Below are 23,986 nucleotides of genomic sequence, written 5' to 3' on the forward strand. Positions count from 1 at the left end.
ATCATGTGGTGTTGTTTTTTGTCTTTTGCTGGATCTGGGTTCGTTTCCGAGTAGATATGGGACTACTTGGGATGGTTCCCAGCCAGTTGCTAAATTCGCCAATCAGATTAGAGACAATGGGATCTCTTAATCTAAGTGAAAATTCCCTAGTTTGTCTTATTGAGCTTTTCCGTCGTGTAAGTGTCTGTTCCCTTTTCACGTATATATTTGTTTACCCGTGTGTTCCTATACTTGCTAGGAAGGGTCTACATTGACTGTGATAGTCTCGTAGGGTGAAGCGTGCTCACCATATTAATAGACCGGCGTTCGCTGAGGCCATTTTGGAAAACTTGACGGGTTACGGATCTGCACTTGTGCTCGTGACATGTTTGAAATCTGGCGTATCTGATATGAGATTCTCCTGTGATCTTTGGCCCAATATTAGGTGGCTAGATGGAAAATTGATGTCCCTTGCTACTGTAAATTTTTACTAGGAAAATTTTCTACAAATATCATTTCGGTGTCGTTATGCTGAGCTATTAATTTCGATTAATTTGGTAGTCTGCGTGCAGGTCATCAAGATTTTCGTTTCTGTTACTTTAAGTTCGTAAGTAGTGAAATTTTAGAGGTGTCACGATTTAGCTAAGCCAGTCAATTAATTTTCCTGCTTGTTTTGTTTTATTCGATTTTATGGATAAAATTTATTGCATTACGGGTTTCGTTTCTTCTATATTTATGTACACAGTTTGCAGGAGTATGGGATCCTGCCGACTTTGTAAGGTTCTAAATTTGGGCAGCCATGCCGTATCTGTCCTACCACTTTTGTAAATAACTGTATGTCTGTCTTGGGTGCCTTGGGAAGGCATTTGTGTGTACTGACTTAGGGCTTAAGGTTCTGAGAGGCCATTCCTCTCCTGGGAGTACGATATTGGCCCTAAGAGTCTCACTGTCGTGTGATGAGTTCAAGGGTACTTGAGGTCATGTTTTTTCCTTTTACTTTCTTGGTACTACTTGATGTGTCATCGCACGGGTGTTTTTGCGTGCGCGCGCGCGTGTGTGTACTGTGTTCTTGTGATGTCGTGTGATGGAGTCTGTGTTGAGGTATTGTGTGCCTTTTACCATTGGTTGGTTATGTTGATTCAGGGATCATCGCACTTGTGTCTTGTGTGTTTTGGTAATGTGTGTGCGTGTCGAAGGAGAGATGGGCTCGGTAGTCTTGTGTGTCGTGCTGTTATCGGATAGTCGCTGGTATGAATGTGTTGCTTGTGTCGTCTTATTTTTTACATCAGTGAGTTGGATTTCTGTATGCGCACTCTTGAATTAATTTCATAGCTTCATTTGGATTTTCTGTTCATCGGTAAAGTAATGTGATTTCGATTTCGTATTCCTGGCTTAATTGCATCTTAATTTGACTGGTGTGACACGTGATACATAATGTGAGTTTACCTATGTTCACATTTTTATGAGTACATGTAATGGTAAATGAATAGTGACTTACTAACCACAATTCATTGAATATGGTTGCAAGCTAATGTAATTATGTAGTTATATCTCTGTTTTGAGTTTCCTTGCAACATCCTAATTTTTCCTTTTATTTGTTTTGTTCTTTTTCTTAATGTCGGGTGATTAAGAATGCACACAGTAACTTAATTTAGTAGTTAGAAGGGAATTATTTAGTTATAAGCAAATTTTCTTTTGAATACATGGCTGGCTGGCAATCTCCTGGATCTTATAGTTTAATTAAGAATATTAGTTGTAATTAGGATGGTCGTTTGTGACCGTACTAGGTGTACTTTAATGTTATGCATTTTAGGGTAAGATTATAATTTTATTCTTGTACATAGGGATTTTGTAAAGTTTGGTTACTAGGGTAAACTCAGGCGGATTTTCCTTTAGTATTTGAACATTTTCCTAAATTCTGAAGTAGCACTTGCCAATGGGGCTGGGGTATCTTAGAACTATGGGAGGGGATCTTCCTAAGGAGTCTTGTTATTGTAACTAGAAAGAAAAACCCACCCTTGAAACTCAACTTTTAGGTCTTCAATAGTTCAGGTCTGTGGCCTTATTTCTTCAGTTCGACGTTTCTGCTCTGTTCGCTTATGTTCCAGTGACTGCAATACCATGGCCCCTGTTCAATGTATGGTGTCTGTTTGGAGCCTGCAATGTACCTAGTGGCTACTAATATCCGATGGTGGAATGGGAAGGTGTTTCTGATGGCGGCAGTAGGCAGTGCTGTGCCAGCAACCTTCGCCTATTATGGGCCAGTTCACTAAGCTGGTGGGCTGTGCTGAGGCTGCAAAAGAGCAAAGGTGAGACTTCAATATGGATGGAGACCGTTGGCATCGACCGCGGCCAGAGACTTCATTTGACAGCGATACCAATGCTCTACTTGTGATTGTTTTCACCTGTATAGACATTGCTGAAGAGAACGAAATTATTGTGTTGTTAAGTGTCGGATGTAGTGTGGTCACAACGCCCTCTGTAAAGTTTATGTGCTTTTTGTTTTTTCTCGAGCTTAGCTCGAGTTTGAAGGAGATGTGACAGGTGTGTCATCAAGAAAGGACATCAGAATTGCATTTGTCATCAAGAAAGGACAGCAGGATTTCATTTTTGTTTGTAATATTTTGTATTGCGCAAAATGAAGAAATAAGAACTCTGAACTCTGCTGGAATTATTTTTATGTAACTGGAAGAAAATATTAAACTATGTTTGTAATTTTTATAAGAAAAAATGTAATTTAGGGAAACCTCAAGAATAGAACTTATGAACTTTATTGTTAACTTTGCAAGAGTGATTAAGTGATCTGTATATCAAGATATAATTTTGTAACGTTTGAAAAATGTAAGGTACTTAAATTTTGAGACATCCTATACCGCACGTGCGGTTACCGCTGTTGAAATTGGTGTTGTCGCAATAGGAATTATCGAGAAATTGCTAACTATCTTAATATGACCATATATGGTAATTCAATGTGATTGGCTTAAATAATGAGATTTCCTATTAGCGAAAAGAACTGGAATCTAGTGGAATTTGTTCTTATTGGTTGGTTGTGATCGGGCCATTTCCGGCCTCTGCCGGCTTGGCGTGCGGGCTAGTATTCGGCTGTGTCTATTCCATCTGACCGTCCGCGAGTGCGGATGCGGTCTAGGGTTTCCCCTCCGCGAACCCTACCTCCTTTTTGGTAAGTGCCATTTCTACAGCCATTTCAAAGTTTCTGATTTTGTTTGATTTAATTTAATTCCTTTTGTGTGTCGGTATTTTCTTGCTTAATGTTATTTTCAAGGTTTTAAATTTCACGTGTCTGAGTTTGCCCTAGATTCCCGTCGTTTGTAATTTTAATCCTTTCAACTGCATTTTTAATCAAAAACCATTGTAATTCTGCATAAGCCTACGACGTTAAACTTCTATTTTACTAATGCCCGAGTGCACCAACATCGGTAAGGAGTATACCGCGGTAAACTTCACAATTTACCAGGGTAAAGTCGTATTTCTGTTGCACCAAGCTCGGTTTCGAGTTTACCGATGTTTTACCGCGGTATGATCTTTACCGCCAGTGAGAGAATTAGAAGTTCCAGGACGTGAACTTGTCATGCCTAGACTAACTCTACAGACTTTATCTTTTGCAGGAACAGGTTTCTGTTCTCTTGTTGTGATCTACATCATCTCCATCTACTATCATGTGATCACCGCTTGGACACTCTTCTACATGTTCCATTCGTTTACCAGTGAGCTGCCCTGGGGTTCGTGTGACAATGTCTACAATACTCCTTGTAAGTATTGCAGCTAATCTTACATCTTAGGAAGTGACGAGACATGAAAGAATAAATTAGTAATTATGACACACATCCATCAGTTACCATTGGAATATTGGTTAAAAGATCAAAAGATCTTGGTACTTATTTGTCTCTGTCACTAGAAGTTGTTGGTTCAAGTTCAGTTATCAATAGAGAATTTAGGATCTAAAATGGATAACCAACTAACTAAACATACTGTACAGCTGAACTTGTTCTCAGGATCACATGCTCTTCTTGGTGTTATCATCATCATCATCATCATCATCATCATCCTTTAACTGCCTCCAGTTGCCTAGGTGCGGTACAAGAGCGCTCTCCATCTTTGTCTATCCAGGTACATTTCTTCCTTCTCAACTTCATGCCATTCTACTCCTCTTCCTTCTAGGTCCTGCTTTACTTGACTGATCCACTGTTTCCTTGGTATGCATCTAGGTCTTTTACCTTCTGGTTCCTTTTCTAGCCATTTTCTTGCTGTTCTAATTTGATTTATCCTTTTTACATAGCTATACCATTTGAGTCTTGATGTTCTTACATTTTTGCTAAGCGACTGCTTTCCTTGTGTATTATGATGGATCTCTGGTTGTTATCTCGTCTTGTTTTCTATATCACTGACCTCAGGAACTTCATTTCTGCAGCTTGGAGTTTGCTACTATCTGTACTGTTGATCATACAGGTTTCAACGGCATATGTAGTTATTGACACGGAATATACCTGATAAGGGGTTCTCTTTGTAGTTTGTACTTGAAGGTATTTGGTTATCCGATAGAAGAGACATAATAGATCTAAAATGATAGAGAGGGACTTAGTGTGAAGAAAACTTTTAAGCAGGGACTTGAGAAGCTGGAAAACATGTACTGTATTACTAATGTCAAGAGTTGACAGAGTTTGTAGTCATAATATTTTCAGCCACTCTGTGTAATATTGAACAGGTTTGTGGCATTCTGTTATGGTGAACATGAAACTGCACTTCATAATGATTTGCAGATACTCTGAGGGTGATGACCTGTTGAAGTACTGTCCTGATAACACTATCCTAAACTCTTGTTTCAAAGGGCAAGCTCAGAGTAATGAATGAAAATTTCAGTGACACATGGTTCATATGGTTTAAATAAGATGTTCGATATCCTTTCGCTTTAATTTTTTGAAGGTCTTGAATATTAGATCTCTCTAATCAAACAATGACATTTTTTATTTTATTTTGTTTCAGTGGATCATCATAATTGTTTCAAGAATTGATAAAATTTTCAACATGAACCATTCTGTAGGTAGTCAGTCAGTCAGTCAGTCAGTTTGTCTATCATTGACTTTGGTTGTTATGTCTCTGCTTTTAGTTGATTGATCCACATTTTCTTTGAACAACTGTGTACGATTTTCCAACCAGGAGGATGACGGTGATCATCTGGTGTCTCTTTGATAATATACACATCGTGTCAGTAGATTTACTGGCATGTAAAAGATATCCTACAGGACTAAATTTCAGCACCTTGGCATCTTCAAAAACCAGAAAAGTAGTTAGAGGATATAAAGCCAATAACACTATTATTATTAGAGTCTAGTTCGTACTATAAGAGCATTCTTAGATTTGCGCAGAACAACAAAAGGTGAAAATTTCTCTAATTAAGTCCATGGTTGCTTCCTTCCCAGTCCAAGCCCTTTCCTATCTCATCTTCACCGCAAGACCTGCGTGCATTGGTGCAGCGTAAACAAAATATCGGGCCCCTTATGGGGCACCGGAGGGATGACTACTTCAGAATTTTAAATGGAACCATGATTAAAAAGTTTATTATTCTTGTTTCTCTCAATAAACCAAGCAACTCTTATTAAAACATTATTTTTCTTAAATGCAGTATTGAACAATTATAGGGTGTTTTCATTTGAAGAATTTGAAGAAAAGAAGAGTGCTGAACGAATAAGCAAATCAGTAAATACCCAGACGATTTCTTTACAATATCATTAAATGCTGAAAGCAGCCTCTATTAACATTTAAACACTTGACGATTCTTTTGGAAGGGTTTCCTCTAACGTTTAACACCATCCTTTCCCTTTATCCAGCTCCTGCCAAAATGGGGCATTTATGGTGCTTCTCCACCTTCCCCTATTCTCCCACCATTCCTCTTCCATCATTTTGTCCCAATTCAGGTTTCTTCTTCTTCTTCTTCTTCTTCCTCTTTTTGCATTTCTCTTTATCAAATCAATCCATATTTTTCTAGGTCTTCCTTTCACTCTCTTTTCCTTCAATCTTCATCTCCATCATCATCTGTTTTTGTATTCTTTTCTCCTCCATCCTCTTGACATGTCAAAACCATCTTAGTTTACTACTGCTATTCTCTCATTTAGGTTTTCCATTCTGACCCTGTTTCTTTCTCACACCTTCGTTTCTCAGTCTGTCTTTCCTATTGTATTTATTAGGTATTTCATTTTGCTGGCTTGAATTCCTTTTGAATTCTACTCTAGGGTTGGTCACTATGTCCCTGTTTCGGCACACTGTGCCGGTGCACAGTTATGTTCCGCTGTTCCAGAACACCGAGTGTCAATTGTTCCGAAGCATTCTCAAGCGAGGCGGAGACACTGACTCGCTGTCGCGTCAGAAGCGCCACTATGCACTGCCCTTCGCCTACTAGCTGAACTGTGCAGCGGGCGCACGGGACGCGGGTCTGTAACTGCGCAGTGTAGGTAGAGAACGTCGAGAGGCAACATTACATGCTCCGCGCCAGTGGGAATGTGCCTGTACGGAACGTGCTGTGTGGTGTGTGCCTGTGTGTAGTTGTGGCCATGGTCTAGCATAAAGCTGCAGGGAACGTGAACGAACAGTCGGAACACTGAAATTCGCACCCAAAAATCACGTTTAAAGGCTGCTTTTAGGTTAAGATTTTTCCGGTCAACATAAAATACACATAACACGGTTACAATGGCAGTGCAGGTGTTTAAAAGTAACTAATTCAAGAATATTTTCACCAGTTTTATATATTGGCCTGTATTGAGAGTAATTAGTGCCAGGATAAAACTTCACGGCACGTGAGAAAACAGTCGTAATTCTGAATGAAATAGGCCTACTCACCCAAAAAATCATATCTAAATTTTCTTTTTAGGATAAGAATGTTTTCATTCATTCTGAAATACACCTGTCACGGTTACACTGGCAGTACAGTTGTTTACAAATGTCACAATGATATTTTCACGAATTAAAAGTATACTCGCACAGTTGAAACATTCGTCAGTGCTGTAATCACGTACACAATATACAAGCGGAACACGAAAATAAGAACTGTGGGATGTTTAAGTTTGAAATGTCTTGTCATTGTGCCGGTTGAAGGTCCCTTTGCAGAGAAAATAGAACATAAACTGCATTTCACTCTGTCCGGTTTTCTTCTAGTAAAAGTCCGAACAGGACTCCGATGCGACATTATGCAAAGTTTACCGTATTTCGTACTGTTTAATTACTTTCATGCTGTTATGCTCTTTGCACTTCGAATTCCTTCCCTCCCAACTTCCATTTACCTTCTTTAATATTTCGAAAATTTCCCTCAACACTTCCTCGGGGATTGACGTTAAAATTAATTTGGACTTTAAGGAAACTTTTAAGCCCAAGAAAAATATAGGTCATCGCTTTGGAATTAGAAATATATCTGGATGAAAACATTGTACTTTCATGCTGCTATGCTCTCTGAACTTTGATTTCCTCTCAACTTCCATTTACTTTCTTTAATATCTCGAAAATTTTCCTGAACACTTTCTCGGGGATTGGCGTTAAAAATTAATTTGGACTTTAAGGAAACTTTTAAGCCCAAGAAAAAATATAGGTCGTCGCTTTGGAATTAAAAATATAACTGGATGAAAACATTGATGTACTTTCGTGCTGTTATGATCTCTGCACTTCGAATTCCTTCCCTCTCAACATCCATTTACTTTCTTCTACCGGGCGAGTTGGACATGCGCGTAGAGGCGTGCGGCTGTGAGCTTGCATCCGGGAGATAGTAGCTTCGAATCCCACTATCGGCAGCCCTGAAGATGGTTTTCCGTGGTTTCCCATTTTCACACCAGGCAAATGCTGGGGCTATACGTTAATTAAGGCCACGGCCGCTTCCTTCCAACTCCTAGGCCTTTCCTATACCATCGTCGCCATAAGACCTATCTGTGTCGGTGCGACGTAAAGCCCCTAGCAAAAAAAAACATTTACTTTCTTTAATATCTCGAAAACTTCCCTTAACACTTTCTCGGGGATTGATGTTAAACATTAATTTGGACTTTAATGAAACTTTTAAACCCAAGAAAAATACAGGTCATCGCTTTGGAATTAAAGGTATAACTGGATGAAAAAATGTTGACACTCCAGCACAGGGCGGCACACAGCCGGTATCGACAGTCAGACACAGCCAAGGCCAACTAATCTTATCTAGTGCGGCCTTGACACAGCACGTTCGGTTCAGGCACATTCCAGCTGAAGCGGAGCATGTCATGTTGCCTCTCGAAGCTCTCTCTAGGACGCAGTTACAGTCATGTGTCCCGTGTCCCGGCACTCTGTACCGAAACACTCCGCCTCGAGTTCCTAATGTTGCGGAACAAGTGAATGTTCCGGTCTGCCCAACCCTATTCTACTCTCCCGCCTAGTTGTAATTGTCCAGGTCCCAGTAGCATAAGTCAACACGGGTGGATAATACATTTTGTACACTGTTTCTGTACACCAAGGTGATGAAAGAGGAAGGTGGAATGTTGATAACACATCCAGAAGAAATAAAGAGAAGATGGAAGGAGTATTTTGATAAACTATTGAATGTGAAATATTGTGCAGAGGTGACTGTAGGAATACGGTGTGATGACTCAGCATACAAGATGATATAACAATGTTAGAGGTGGAATTAACAATCCATAAAATGAAAATGGGGAGGGCACCAGGAATGGATGAAATTAGTGTGGAAATGATAAAGGCTGTTGGATTTTTTGGACTATAATGGGTGTACAGATTGTTAAAGTGCATATGGAAGCATAAACTTTTGCCAGAAGATTGGGGAAAGGGAATAACCATACCAGTCTTTAAGAAGGGGGACAAAAATGTGCATTATAACTACAGAGGAATCACATTCTTATCACAAGTGGCAAAAATACCAGAAATAATATTAGAGAGGAGAACGAAAAGAAAGGTAGAAGTAGTGTTGCAGGAATAACAGTACGGCTTCAGAAGTGGAAGATCTACAGTGGACCCAATCTTCAGCATGAGGCAATTAATGGAAAAGAATTTGGAATATGGAAAGGCTCTGGTCATGACATTTGTAGATCGAGCAAAGGCATATGATAGTGTTCCCAGGGAGAAGGTATGGAAAACCATGGTCAAAAAGAGACTGGGTACACAAACTGTAGAAATGGTGCAGGCAATGTACAGAAACTGTGTCAGCAGCATACAAACTTCATTTGGAAAGACAGAATGCTTTAGAAATGAAAGTGGACTAACGCCGAGGAGTGTGCTGTCACCTATAATGGTTTTGGACAAAATTGTAAAGGAGACAAAGGAAGCATATGGGAATAGGGAGATGACGTTATTACTGTTTGCACCCCTGTGGGTTGTAAGAGGTAAATGGCTGTGGAAGTAAGGAGAAATTGAAGGAACTTACTAGAAAATTGAATCTAGCAAAGAAGGCAGCTAAGGATAACATGATGGCAAGCATAATTGTCAGTCATACAAATTTTAGTGAAAAATGGGAGGGTATGTATAGGTATTTTAAGGCAGAAACAGGCTCCAAGAAGGACATTCCAGGAATAATTAATGAACAAGGGGAGTGTGTATGTGAGGATCTTCAAAAGGCAGAAGTATTCAGTCAGCAGTATGTAAAGATTGTTGGTTACAAGGATAATGTCCAGATAGAGGAGGAGACTACGGCTAAAGAAGTATTAAAATTTGCATATGATAACAATGACATTTACAATAAGATATAAAAGTTGAAAACTAGAAAAGCAGCCGGAATTGATAACATTTCTGGGGATATACTAAAGACAATGGGTTGGGATATAGTACCATATCTGAAGTACTTATTTGATAATTGTTTGGTCGGAGGAACTATACCAGATGAATGGAGAGTTGCTGTGTATAAAGGAAAAGGTGATAGACATAAAGCTGAAAATTACAGGCCAGTAAGTTTGACATGCATTGTATGTAAGCTTTGGGAAGGCATTCTTTCTGATTATATTAGACATGTTTGTGAAATTATTAACTGGTTCGATAGAAAGCAGTTCGGTTTTAGGAAAGGTTATTCCACTGAAGCTCAACTTGTAGGATTCCAGCAAGATATAGCAGATATCTTGGATTCTGGAGGTCAAATGGACTGTATCGCGATTGACCTGTCTGAAGCATTTGATAGGGTGGATCATGGGAGACTACTAGCAAAAATGAGTGCAATTGGACTAGACAAAAGAGTGACTGCATGGGTTGCTATATTTCTAGCAAATAGATCTCAGAGAATTAGAGTAGGTGTAGTTTTATCTGACCCTGTAATAATTAAGAGGGGAATCTCTCAAGGCAGTATTATCGGATCTTTATGTTTTCTTATATATATAGATGATATGAGTAAAGGAGTGGAATCGGAGGTAAGGCTTTTTGCAGATGATGTTGTTCTCTATAGAGTGATAAATAAGTTACAAGATTGTGAGCAACTGCAGCGTGACCTCGAAAATGTTGTGAGATGGACAGCAGGCAATGGTATGTTGATAAATGGGGTTAAAAGTCAGGTTGTGAGTTTCACAAATAGGAAAAGTCCTCTCAGTTTTAATTACTGCGTTGATGGAGTGAAAGTTCCTTTTGGGGATCATTGTAAGTATCTAGGTGTTAATATAAAGAAGATCTTCATTGGGGTAATCACATAAATGGGATTGTAAATAAAGGGTACAGATCTCTGCACATGGTTACGAGGGTGTTTAGGGGTTGTAGTAAGGATGTAAAGGAGAGGGCATATAAGTCTCTGGCAAGACCCCAACTGGAGTGTAGTTTCAGTGTATGGAACCCTCGCCAGGATTACCTGATTCAAGAACTGAAAAAAATCCAAAGAAAAGCAGCTCGATTTATTCCGGGTGATTTCCGACAAAAGAGTAGCGTTACAAAAATATTGCAAAGTTTGGGTTGGGAAGAATTGAGAGAAAGAAGAAGAGCTGCTCGACTAAATGGTATGTTCCGAGCTGTCAGCGGAGAGATGGCGGGGAATGACATTAGTAGACGAAGTTTGAGTGGCGTTTATAAAAGTAGGAAAGATCACAATATGAAGATAAAGTTGGAATTCATGAGGACAAACTGGGGCAAATATTCGTTTATAGGAAGGGGAGTTAGGGATTGGAATAACTTATCAATGGAGACGTTCAATAAATTTCCAATTTCTTTGAAATCATTTAGGAAAAGACTAGGAAAACAACAGATAGGGAATCTGCCACCTGGGAGACTGCCCTAAATGCAGATCAGTATTGATTGATTCTCACCTTGGGAATTTGAGTTGGCAAACACTGGGCCCTTAGCTGAATCCTGGCATTGCTTCCACTTACTTGTGCCAGGATACTCACTTTCATCTATTCCGTCCAGCCCCCTTGGTCAAATATTGTTCTTTTCTGACCCCGACGGTATTAGAGCATTCGAGGCCTAGGGAGTCTTTCATTTTTATGCCCTTTGTGGCCCATGTTTTTCTTTGCCCCGTACTTCATTTTTCGAAGTTTTGGACCCCTTCCTTTTGTCTTTCTAAACCCCTGTGGGTGGAGGACACATATGAAAAATACACCCACGTTGTCCCCTGCCTGTCATAATAGGTGAATAAAAGGGGTGACCAAGAGATGATTGAATTAGAACCATGTGATTACTTGTGATTAGTACCATCCTGCAGGGAACACCATAGGTTGTCTTTACTTGCGGTTAGTACCAGTATTGAGGTACACCATAGGTTTGTGATTAGTAGCATCATGGGTGGATCACTATGTGTTTACAATACCTGTGATTAGTACCACTGTATGCGGAACACCATGGGTTAACATTCCCAGTGATTAGTACCATTATGCGAGAAACACCACTGGTCTGGGCGTTCCCTGTGATTAATGCCGCTGTATGAGTGACACCATGGGTTTCCGTTGCCTATGATTACTACCATTGTGTGAGGAATGCCATGGTTCTGAGCAGCTCCTGCGATTAGTACCACTATGTGAGAAACGCCACGGGTCTGCGTTATCTATGAGTGGTGCCATTACGTGGGGAACACCATAGGTCTGTGTTACCTAAGCATAGTACATTACCTGTGATTAGTACCACTGTGTGAGGAACACCGTGAATGTACGTTACTTGTGATTAGTACTGCTACCTGAGGAACACCATTGTTCTACTTTACCAGCGATTAGTACCTTTATGCGAGGCAGTTAACCTGGATTTTGGACCACTTCATACAACAAGTATATTGATTTATGACTTTGCTTTGGAAGCAGTCGCTTGTTCAGCTATTTTATGAGAAGGTGGGGTATTGTGGGTCGGATTAAGTTCATAATCATTGTTCGTCTTCATCTTTTTAAATTCTAGTCAGTGGATGGATTTTGGAATTATTTTAACTTTCAATGTTGTGAGTTAGATCTGCTGATTATTTTAAATTCTCATTGATTCTTCCATTCTTCATCGTCCTATTTTGAATTTTGGTCAGTGGATGAATTTTGGAATTTTAATTGTCATTACATTCCGTTTCATCTTGTACCATTGAAGGCGATGACCAGGGGAGTGCTAAATTGGAAATCCAGAACAGAGTGACAAAAGGTTCCACGTTCTTCTACCAGGTACAAAATCTAGTGTGGGACAAAGCAGTTCCCATAAAAGCCAAACAAACATAGTTCAAATCTTACCTCCTCCCAATCATGACATATTGGTTGGAGACCTATGTGTTATTGAAAAGAGACATCAGCAAACTGCAAGCATGTGACACGAAATTTTTACAATCTGCTATGCAAAAATCAAGAAGAGACATAATTAGAAATGAGTGCATTAGAAATGACATGCAAGTGATGTGTATGATGGAAGAAAGACTACACATTGCACAGTTGAAATGGTTTGGGCGTGTGCAAAGGATGGAAGAGACTAGAACCCCCAGACAGTATTTGGAAATGGCAGTACCTAGAAGGAGACCTGTTGGATGTCCCAGAAGAAGGTGGCTGGACCAAAGGAACAACACTGCAGGATGTGAAAGGAAAGGAATTCTATAATGACAGGAACCGATGGAGGCATATTGTCCACAACAGTCCTACCCGGTCCGCTGGAAGGATACCCAGATGATGGTGATGATGATGATCTAGATGTTAAACCTCTTTAAACAAAAAGCATCATCATCATCATCATCATTACTATTTGCAGATGATATTGTGGCCTGGAGAACGAACAGCAAAGAAGTACTAGAAGAACTTGATGCACTGAAAAAAAATCATTGAAAAGTACAGTATGAAAATCAGCGCAAAGAAAAGCAAGACCTTGGTGATGTCAAGAGGAGGAAGGCAGCATTGTATAAACTGGTGGTCAAAGCCTTACAATTGTTGACAGTTTCAGATATATATGCAGAACATTAATTAATGAAGAACATAAGGCTAGACATGGAGATTAACAAAAGGGTGGAACAGAGCAATACATTCTACCAGTGTGTAAAAATCCTTATCTGGAATAAGGAAGTAAAAGGAAGTGTAAAGAGAGATTACACAAAATGTATTATGCACCCATATTCTCCTATGTGGCTGAGATCTGGACAGTGACAAGTAGGGAGGAGAGTAGAATTCAAGACACCTAAGAAGTATGATAGGAAAGGCAAGGAAAGACAGATTGAGAGACAAAGATGTGAGAAAGCAGGTTGAAATGAAAAACCTAAGTGAGAGAATTGATAGGAGTAAATTAAGATGGTTTGAACACGTAAAGGGGATGGATGAGGAAAGCATACCAAACCAGATGATGGAGATGAAGTTCAAGGGAAAGAGAGTGAGAGGGAGACTGAGAACAAGGTGGATCAGTTCGATAAAGAGGAGTGCAAGAAGAAGAAACCTGGACCGGCACAAAGTGATGGAAGAGGAATGGTGGAAGGAGAAAGGAATGTGGAGAAGTGCCATAGATGCCCTGATCAGGCAGGAGTTGGATAAGGAGAAAGGAGGTGGATGATGTTTTTACTAAAGTCGTTTAGTTTATTGAGAGGAACCAGAATATCACAATTTTTATCATGGTTCCATTTAAAATTCTGAAATTGCACCCAATAAGGGGCCCCGGAAAAATATTGCCAGTATCACAGTTCGGAAGGCCTGTTATACCACTAAGATCTGAAAGAAAAAGTGTTCGATTTTTTAAGATATATACACTTTATCTGGGCCACCCTGTACCTATTTCCATATATGTGTTAAATATCAGCTGTGTTTGAACAATGCCAAATTCAGGGAAGCAAAAACAAAACGTTCTTAACATTGATGCTTTCATGGCCCGTACTTGTAGACATGATATGGGTTTTCGGGCTTTGCTCCACGTCTTCAGAAAAAAATTCCGACTGTTCATGAGGAAGACTTTTATAATAACGAGCGTTTGAATTTAATAATGCATTACCATGGGAGCTGTAGTGGTACGCTAATAATAATTTCGTGTGACTGTTTCTAGCCAGGTGCAGCCCTTGTAAGGGCTCTGATGAGGGTGGGCAGCATCTGCCATCTGTAGGTAACTGCGTGTTATTGTGGTGGAGGATTGTGCTATGTACAGTGTGAGAGTTGCAGGAATGTTGGGGACAGCATAAATACCCAGTCCCCGAGTCAAGGGAATGAACCATTTAAGATTAAAATCCCCGAACCCAGCCAGGAATCGAACCTGGGACCCCTGTGGCCAAAGGCCAGCACGCCAACCATTTAGCCACGGAGCTGGACAGTGGTATCCTAATTCGTTGGCACAGTGCTCTAAGCGGGAGCTGATGACAACATTAAGCTCCAAGTAAAATGTTCTACCACACCGTATGTGCATGAGAAGTAACATAGAGGACATAGACGCATCAGGGACGAATGTGGTAGAAGAATTAAATAGAATTCAATTTGAATGGGTGAAAACCATAACGGTATAAGTGACATTTCTTTAAAAATGAGTTAAGTGCAGGATGTAACTCCAGGAGGATGTATCCTTTCACCAACCAGGAGATACAAGTGATAGCGGTAATATTCTGCGCTCTAATGATGGGTGGTGTAACTACAAATACCATGCTTTATATGAGTGTTGAAGATGTTTAAATGTCTTTTTCTCTGAATGACCAAAATGTTACTTATACCGTTATGGTTTTCACCCATTCATTTATTTCCAACGGTAATGCATTCTTAAATTCAAACATCATTATTGTAGAAGTCTTCCTTATGAACAGCCCAGATTTTCTTCTGAAGATGCAAAGTTCTCTGCGAAACGTAAAGAGTTTCATCTTGTTTTCTTGACACGGCATAACCCCAAAAGCACATATGTCTAAAAAAATGTTATCATTAAGTGGAAAGTATGATCATTGGATCAAGGTGACAAACAGAATAATTTAATGAAGCAATTTTGTATTGAACGTGCAACAATCAATGATCTTAGAAAAAACAGGGCAGAAATGGAGGCTTTTGTACAAACTGCTGCATTTGTAAGAGGTGAAAGACAGACGTTGAAGATGAGGGATAACTCAAAAGTTCTATGTATGCTTTGTGCGGGGATTATGTACATCTAAAGTTTAAACAATCATGATTGTTCCGTATTGAACTGAGAATCACACAAGTAATTTTAATGTAAGGAAATCCACCTTTTCAATACATACAAAACTGTTGCACATAAATTATACAACATTTTTACTATTATGAAGGTACCGATTTCGATATGTTTTCAATGTTATCATCAGCCTTTCGTAAAAACCAAGCAAGAGAAAAATTCACATATAGCAACACTACACACACACACACTAGGGAAAATTTGTATAATGACACACTTTTAAAATAGTTTATATAAAATATATGAGGATTGCTACGCATTGGCGGCATAATAGTTTTATATTGTCTTTGTACTTAAGTTAAGGCACTTTCTATAAAGTTGGGCTTTGGTATGATAAAGCTTAATGAACACATTAAAATCTTTATAAGTATCTTATTCATAGTGAAATGCGGCACTGAGGAATAATCTGAGAGCTGTTGGTGGCATAGTGCTTGTGTTAAAATTGTACTATGCACATCGAAATGTGGTTTTCAATGTACGTGTAGGTCCTAGGATGATATGTAGGACCGAGGTTCTTCAGTTCAAGCGGAACGTGAAACCTAGAGAAAAAAATGGGAACTGATTTCAATATGGTGTTCCATAAAGGGCAGGTCATATGAAGCAAAGGTATAGAGAGTTATAATGTGAGACTCTCCTTGCCGCAGCGTGCCAAGAAGCACAGTACAGTATTTTTTTTCCTTCTATAAACCTCAATATTATGGCTTTTTCAGTAATCTTCAGTAATTTGGCTCTCCTCTAGGCCTGAGAGGGCTGGATTACTAAGATTGTACTGGATAACTAAGTTAACATCAGAAATGTGTTTCTTGACCAAGTTTCTTTATATCTCTGAGAGGGCTGGATTACTAAGATTGTACTGGATAACTTTAACATCAGAAATGTGTTTCTTGACCAAGTTTCTTCATATCTCTGTTTGACCAGCTCAGAAGTTCAGGAAATGTACCAAACCTTGTCTCTGCCAATGGAGAAAGCATACTAGTTTAGTGGAAGGTGTTCTTATTGACATCTTTTGTACATCTGTTTCCTATAATTGTTATTGTGTCTACAAAATCAGAAGCCCCCATGGTTCAGGCGGCAGCGTGTCAGCCTCTCACCGCTGGTTTCCGTAGTTCAAATCCCGGTCACTTTGTGTGATCTCTGTGTTGGACAAAGCTGAGGTTAGACAGGTTTTTCTCCAGATACTCCAGTTTTCCGTGTCATCTTTAATTCCAGCAACACTCTCCATTATCATTTCATTTCATCTGTCAGGCATTAATCATTACCCCAGAGGAGTGCGACAGGTTTCGGCACCTGGCACAATTCCTATCCTCGCCGCAAAATGGGGGCTTCATTCATTCCATCACTGACTCGGTCAATGACTGGAAAACAGGTTGTAGGTTTTCATTCATTCATCTACAAAATCAAAGAAAAGAGAAACTGTCTAAACAAACCCCTGCATCTACAATGCATTTCCCCAGAACCAGATTTTGGGGTAGGCTGACTAGGCTGCATTCTAGGGAACCACATAAAAAAAAATTCACAAATTGTACATGTTGAAAGTTAGGAACATTTACTAAAGAATCTTGAACAGTTGATGCATTTCCTGTTCTCATCCTAACAGCACCTCAAAGCTATTGCACATTAAACAAAAATGGTTGTAGGCCACTTTCCTGAATAAAATTTTCCAAAAGGCAATTTTTTTCAAAATTAAGTTTTCCTACATCCAGCTCAATGAATACAAATTTTCCTGAAAGACATTTTTCCTGAAAATCATTAAATCTGAATTTACTTTAAATTGATTTCATTCAACATTATCCCTGCTGAGGTTCAGAAAGAGCTGAAAAACAATAACTGATGAAAAAATTATAATGTGAAGTGGCCTAGTTGCTGAAGGAAATTCAGCCAATGTCTTTGTTACTAACTTTGTACTTTGTACTTTTCCTTTTTAAAGTGTGTATCAAACCTCCAGCTACAAAATGAACCTCAATCATTAACATATGTACTCCATAACAATATTTTTTATCCTCCTCTGAAGAATTCTCCATTGTTTTCTCTGCATTGCCCTGACTCTCCAGCCCCTTCTGAACTCATTTACCATAGCTTCAGAATCACCCTGTTCTTTTTTTTGAATTCTGACCGAACAGAGTGGAAGTCTGAATGATGCCTTCTCACTACTAGTTGAAATCTGTTTTGGAATCCTTCATTTATGTTGCTGTTCCTATGCTTACTATTATCACCTGATGATGGTTTCTTAAGTACCGTATAGTGGATAGCGAGGAGGTACGCCTTTTGCTCCAATTCGTGTAAAAGTGATCCAGAACAGCTGACATTTTGTCGCCAGCATGTTCATGTCGTTCCTCAGAGGTGAGAAATTAAGGGGGGAGACCCAGCTTAACAAAGGAAAAAAGAAGGTTAACATTCATTCGATTGTTAAATATGCTACAATTGTTGTTTTATTTATTTATTTATTTATTTATTCACGAAGCACAAGAAACAGCTACACTGAGCAAATTTCACTTGCTTTGTCAACAGACTATTTAACAAACGTAAACTTTCATAATAAAATATAACAAACATAACAAAATATAACAAGATCAGGTACATATCCTACTAATAACTGTCCAAATCGAAAACCATGAGAATGTCCATGTTCATAGCCAAGTCGTCGTGGGTCAAGATGGCGGTATAATCCCTTCACATCAACTTATCTTTAAGATACTATTTACACACCTCTCGAATACACTTTTATTTGATGCTATATCAAGCTCTTGTCTCCTATTAATATTGTTAAAGAGTGTTGGGAGGCGGATTAGGAAAGATCGTTGAAGTATTGAGTGCTGAGTGTGGGGAATGTGGAGAAGGTCTTTGGTTCTGGTGGAGCGGGAAGGAACGCGGAGAGAGAATAGAGAAACAAGATGTTCCGAGCGGTAATGTCCATTTAAGATCTCGTGGAGGAAACTCAGGTCAGCTACCTGTCGCCTGATGTGCAGTGGTGACACATTAATTGCCATTAATATCTGCTGCGTAGACAGATTTCTGAGCTTGGGGTTTCTGTTCCTTACAATTGCAGCAAAGAAGGACACTGCTCTGTCTAACTGCTTGATATTGGAGGGGGCGGCTGTTGACCAAATCGGAGAGCAGTAGTTTAAGAGAGGTTGAACGATCGTGAGGAAGAAGTGGCGAAGAGCAACGGGGTCAGAAATTTCTGTGAAGCGATAGAGAATGCCTAGTAATTTCATAGCCTTGGTTGTATATGTTTCTATATGGGTCAAGGGTTATGAATTTCATGTTGTTGGTCCGTACTGAACTGAGAATAACATATGAATAGTAACACAGTAAGGTTTCCACCTATTCAGTACTAATATGTATTTACAATGTTATAAATTACATGGAACTAGTTTCGACCCGCCTAGGGGTCATCATCAGCCATATTAAAGCATACATAAGTATTTTTTCGACTCCTAAAAACATGTTATTTTTAATTGTAATAATCGTATGGATTTTATAATTTATAAAGTGAAGTTTGGTAATGAGATGAGAAATGTTAGTATGGTACAGGTGAGTAGTAAATAATAATATATATACAAACAAGTTTGGAACAAAGTACTAGTGGGGTGCTTAGAGTTGTAAAATATAGCCTCGTGGATGTCTGTAGTCCTCGTACTAAAGAAACAATGTAAAATAACACATATAAACATATATACAAGTATGTACAAAGTCTGGAGAGTAAAGAGTGATACTCTTTTAATGTCGAGTTGGCTTGACACTGATCACTTAAGCGGAGAAATTAGGTATTTGGTGTATTAAAGCTGTGTTGGTCAGTTGCGTTGTTGATTGTTGGACGTGAAGTTGTTTTTGAATTTCTGGTTGAGAAGAAGGTGGAAACTGCGCGTGGATATATTGATTCTCAGTTCTTAGCGGAAACCAAATTGGACCTGTTTAAATGGAGAAAGTCAGTAAAAACAAAAAATGGAGATAGGATAAGGTTAACATAAAGTGAAAGGATGCTTACCTCGCGCTGCGGTGTGTGTAGTATAGCTGATGGTGTGCGATTGGTGGCAGGGAGAGAAGTGTGGGCAGAGAGGAGGGCAGGCGCGTGCAGGTTAGGAGGGGGTTAGGAAGAGTGGGGGTGGCTTGGGGTGAGGTGGGGATGGGGAGCTTTTAAGGCGGGGCTGAAGGGTGCGGGAAAAAGGGTAATTGTCTCGGAAAAGTACCTTTGATTAGATTTAGGATTGAGTTTTGGTTGGCTGCATTATTGTTTCTGAGGAAAGTGATGAATAGATCGAAGAGTATGTTGGGTTTTTCTGAGATTTCATTGAGATTGTGACTGGCGTTGAAGTATTGGTCTAGGTGTATGTAGTAATTTTCCATTATGTTGAGTAAAGGGCCCTTGTTTGCTAATTCGAGGATGTCCTGTTCGATATTGGTGAAATTATGGTTATAAACATTCATGTGTTGGCCGATGGCTGAAAACCTGTTGTATTTTATTGCATTAGTGTGTTCGTGGTATCTGGTATTGAAGTTTCTACCGGTTTGTCCGATGTAGGATTTTTCACAGGTGTTGCATTTGATCCTGTAAACTCCTGATTTTACAAAACTGCTGGTCTTGTTGATGTGTGAAGTATTGTGTAAGACGTTCGTGTTCTTATTGTTGGTTTTGAAGGCTATTTTAACGCCTTGTTTCTTGAAGATATTGGTTAACTTGTAGATATCATTGTTGAACGTGAAGGTGGAAAATGTTAGAGGTTTAGTCACTTCTTCTTTTCAAAAACAACTTAACGTCCAACAATCAACAACGCAACTGACCAACACAGCTTTAATACACCAAATACCTAATTTCTCCGCTTAAGTGATCAGTGCCAAGCCAACTCGACATTAAAAGAGTATCACTCTTTACTCTCCAGACTTTGTACATACTTGTATATATGTTTATATGTGTTATTTTACATTGTTTCTTTAGTACGAGGACTACAGACATCCACGAGGCTATATTTTACAACTCTAAGCACCCCACTAGTACTTTGTTCCAAACTTGTTTGTATATATATTATTATTTACTACTCACCTGTACCATACTAACATTTCTCATCTCATTACCAAACTTCACTTTATAAATTATAAAATCCATACGATTATTACAATTAAAAATAACATGTTTTTAGGAGTCGAAAAAATACTTATGTATGCTTTAATATGGCTGATGATGACCCCTAGGCGGGTCGAAACTAGTTCCATGTAATTTATAACATTGTAAATACATATTAGTACTGAATAGGTGGAAACCTTACTGTGTTACTATTCATATGTTATTCTATATGGGTCTTAAATTGTAATTTTGTATCGAATATTACGCCTAGGTCACGCTGTTGCGTAACCACAGTGATGGGCTTGTCGAGTAGGTAATATGATGTCGGTAGAGGAGATTTACGCAGTGTTATGGTCATGTGGCTGCATTTTTGTGGATTGGTGATAAGTTTCCAAGTACGGCACCAGTTCGAGAGGGCATTAAGCGATGACTGTAGCAGAGCTGCATCTGCTGGATTCCTGATCTCCCTAAATATCTTGCAGTCATCAGCAAAGAGTAGGGTATTCGCTGTTTCGTTGAGTTCGGACGGCAGATCGTCCATAAACAAAGAAAACAGCAAGGGGCCAAGAGTACTGCCTTGTGGGACACCGGAGGTGACTGGTAACCATGAGGATGAAGTGCCTGATATTTCCACTCTCTGCCAACGGTTATGTAGGAAGCCAGCAAGAAGGGTCAGTAGACTGCAATGTATATTAAATCGTTCGGAGAGTTTATGGAGCAACAGAGTATGGTCTACAGAATCGAAAGCTTTCGAAATGTCTACGTAGCAGATATCCATCTGTGATTTAGCTGCAATGGCGTGTGATGCAAAGCTATGCAGAGTGGTCAGGTTTGTTAGACAAGAGCCACCTGGTAGAAAACCATGCTGCTTGGTTGAGATATATGGCAAAGTGAATGCGAGGAGACGCTGGTGTATAATTTTTTCAAAGATAAAGGATAGTGTGGGGAGAATAGAGATTGGTCGGTAAGATGAAACATTAAATTTGTTGCCTGATTTGAGAAGTGGAACAATATTTGCCTGTTTCCAGGTAATAGGAAAATAGCCCGCGGCAAAACATCTGTTAAATAATTTAGAGAGAGGGACGCAAAGAGTGCTGGCAGTATTTTTTAGGAAAAGAGGACCTATGGTGTCGGCACCGGTAGCTTTGTTGGTATGAAGAGTTTGAAGAAGGTTATGAACTTCACTTGGTGTGGTAGTTATGCTTGATAGGGTTCTGTTTGAAGCTGTACCAACGGGAGGGAGCGGTTGGTTTTGTAAGGGAGGGGAGAAATTGGAGAAGAAATACCTGTTGAACAGTTCATTGCGATCGGCGCCATCTGCTGTTGTCGTTGTGGTTCACGCTGACAGGAATCCGCTCCGTCCTTCTCCGTGTGTTGATGAGACTCCAGTAGCGCTTGGGATTGCTGCGGATGTTTTCAGTGACAGTGTCTACGTGTGTTTTTTAGTCCCTTCTGACAATAAACCTCGCGTGGCGGCGGATTTTAACGAAGGTATTGTGAGTGTGTGGGTTAGGGAAGTCTTTCCACAGGCGCCAAGCTCTCTTCTTATTAAATAATATCAGTCTGGTCTCTTGTGATATCCAGTGTTGATGTTTGCTAGTAGTTGACAATTCCTGCACATATCCCAGTGTTGGCATGCTTCCTGGCAACCGGAAGCAACTTCAAGAATGTCAGAATTTTAATAATTTTAATATTTTAAAATAAAATGTTCAAAATTTCCCGCCTTTTAAACAATATATAACTGTTTCCCTTATAAATTCCAAGTTTATAAGAATTTTTGTACTTTTCCTTTTTAAAGTGTGTATCAAACCTCCAGCTACAAAATGAACCTCAGTCATTAACATAGACTGTAATTAGAAGTTTTTGCTGGGTTTTTATTCCGAGCAGCAGAAAATATTAATATTGTTGTGAATAAATATGTTATATAAAATCGAATTTCAATCCCATTGTTCTGAATGAGGTACAGATTGTAGTACAACACTATGGGAGGAAACTCTGAAAAAATCTTAATTATCCGTGAAACAGTAAGGGAGTTATGAAGGAAAGTGTAAAAAAGGTGGGAAATTTTGAACATTTTATTTTGAAATGTTGTAATTAGAATTTTGACATTATTGAAGTTGCTTCTGATTGCTCTGAATCATGCCAATACTTGGTTATGTGCAGCATTTGTCAACTACATTTGAAGCATATATAACAATCGAATGAATATGGCCTATTTTCCCTGTGTTAAGCTAGGTCTCCCCCCTGGAATCAAATAATCTTCAGAAAGTGGACAAGAATCTGGAACCACATGTATCATGATAACCATGTAATGGGTTTTAAAATTATTTGTTTGTCATTTGAATATTTTGTCAGTTCTTTGGGAAGGATTTGGGCAAATGAGCTTTTGGAAAAAAGAATATATTTAGAGAAATTTCTACAGATAAATGGGTTTCCAAAAAAGAATAAAGATAAAAACAGCCTGCTTGTCCCTGGAAGTGCAAAGACCTCCTACTAGAGGGTAGCTTTTTCTTCTCTAATGTGGTGAGATGAATTGCATTAGGGTTGTATTAAGTGTTTGTAAGTACAAAATTTTGTCTATAGACATTGATTTTTGCTTATTTGCTAATTTCATTCATTCATTAATAGAAAGTTTGAAGTTAATTCTGTTACGCTTTGAGGTTTTTCTGTCCGACTTTGTTTGATTATACAATGTAGTGTGTACATTTTTCATTTGTTTTGAAGTGAACTTTTCTATGTACTGTACTTATGTTTCTTGCTCTCCACTATTTCCTCCAGCATCTTAATTTTATCTTCTGTTTGATGAACTGTTTCCTTTACATTCTTGTCATTGTTGATTATTTTATACTTTAATATGTGATATCTTTTCTTATCCATGTTCTGTCATTTTTTTCTTAGGTCTGTTGTTTCTTCTTTTTCAGTTATCTTGTTTATCCTCCTTTGTCAATGATACCAAAAACTTGTCTTCTGACTACTGTAATTACTTTTTGTTTGATCATTTTGCCATCTTGAAACAATCATTTTTAAAAAAAGAAACCATTGCTTCAGAAAACAATCAGATAAATGGGTTTTGGGAAAAGAATACATAAGTTACAGAAAAATGGGCTGCAACAATAGAGCAATATAAACAATGCATAAAGATAATAGAATTTTCCTGGGCTGATTGGCTCAGGTGGTTGAGGCACTGGCCTTCTGACCCCAACTTGGCAAATTCGATGCTGGCTCAGTCCGGTAGCATTTGAAGGTTCTCAAATACATCAGCCTTGTGTCAGTAGATTTACTGGCATGTAAAAGAACTCCTGTGGGACTAAATTCTGGCACCTTGGTATCTCCAAAAGCCACAAAAGTAGTCGGACATAAAAACCAGTAACATTATTTAATAATAATAATAATAATAATAATAATAATAATAATAAT

At 38.9% G+C, this 23,986-nt stretch overlaps 1 protein-coding gene across 1 annotated transcript in view; it reads left to right on the plus strand.

Moving 5' to 3' along the window:
* Nucleotides 1-23,986, plus strand: part of LOC136879338 (sodium- and chloride-dependent glycine transporter 2-like) — a 220,077-nt gene that overhangs the window by 38,845 nt on the left and 157,246 nt on the right. Inside the window, exon 3 of the mRNA XM_068229075.1 lies at nucleotides 3,606-3,749. Within this exon, the coding sequence (XP_068085176.1) occupies nucleotides 3,606-3,749 (144 nt within the window). The remainder of the gene's footprint in view (nucleotides 1-3,605; nucleotides 3,750-23,986) is intronic.

This window comes from Anabrus simplex, chromosome 8, assembly GCF_040414725.1.
Source record: "Anabrus simplex isolate iqAnaSimp1 chromosome 8, ASM4041472v1, whole genome shotgun sequence".
Lineage (NCBI taxonomy): Eukaryota > Metazoa > Arthropoda > Insecta > Orthoptera > Tettigoniidae > Anabrus > Anabrus simplex.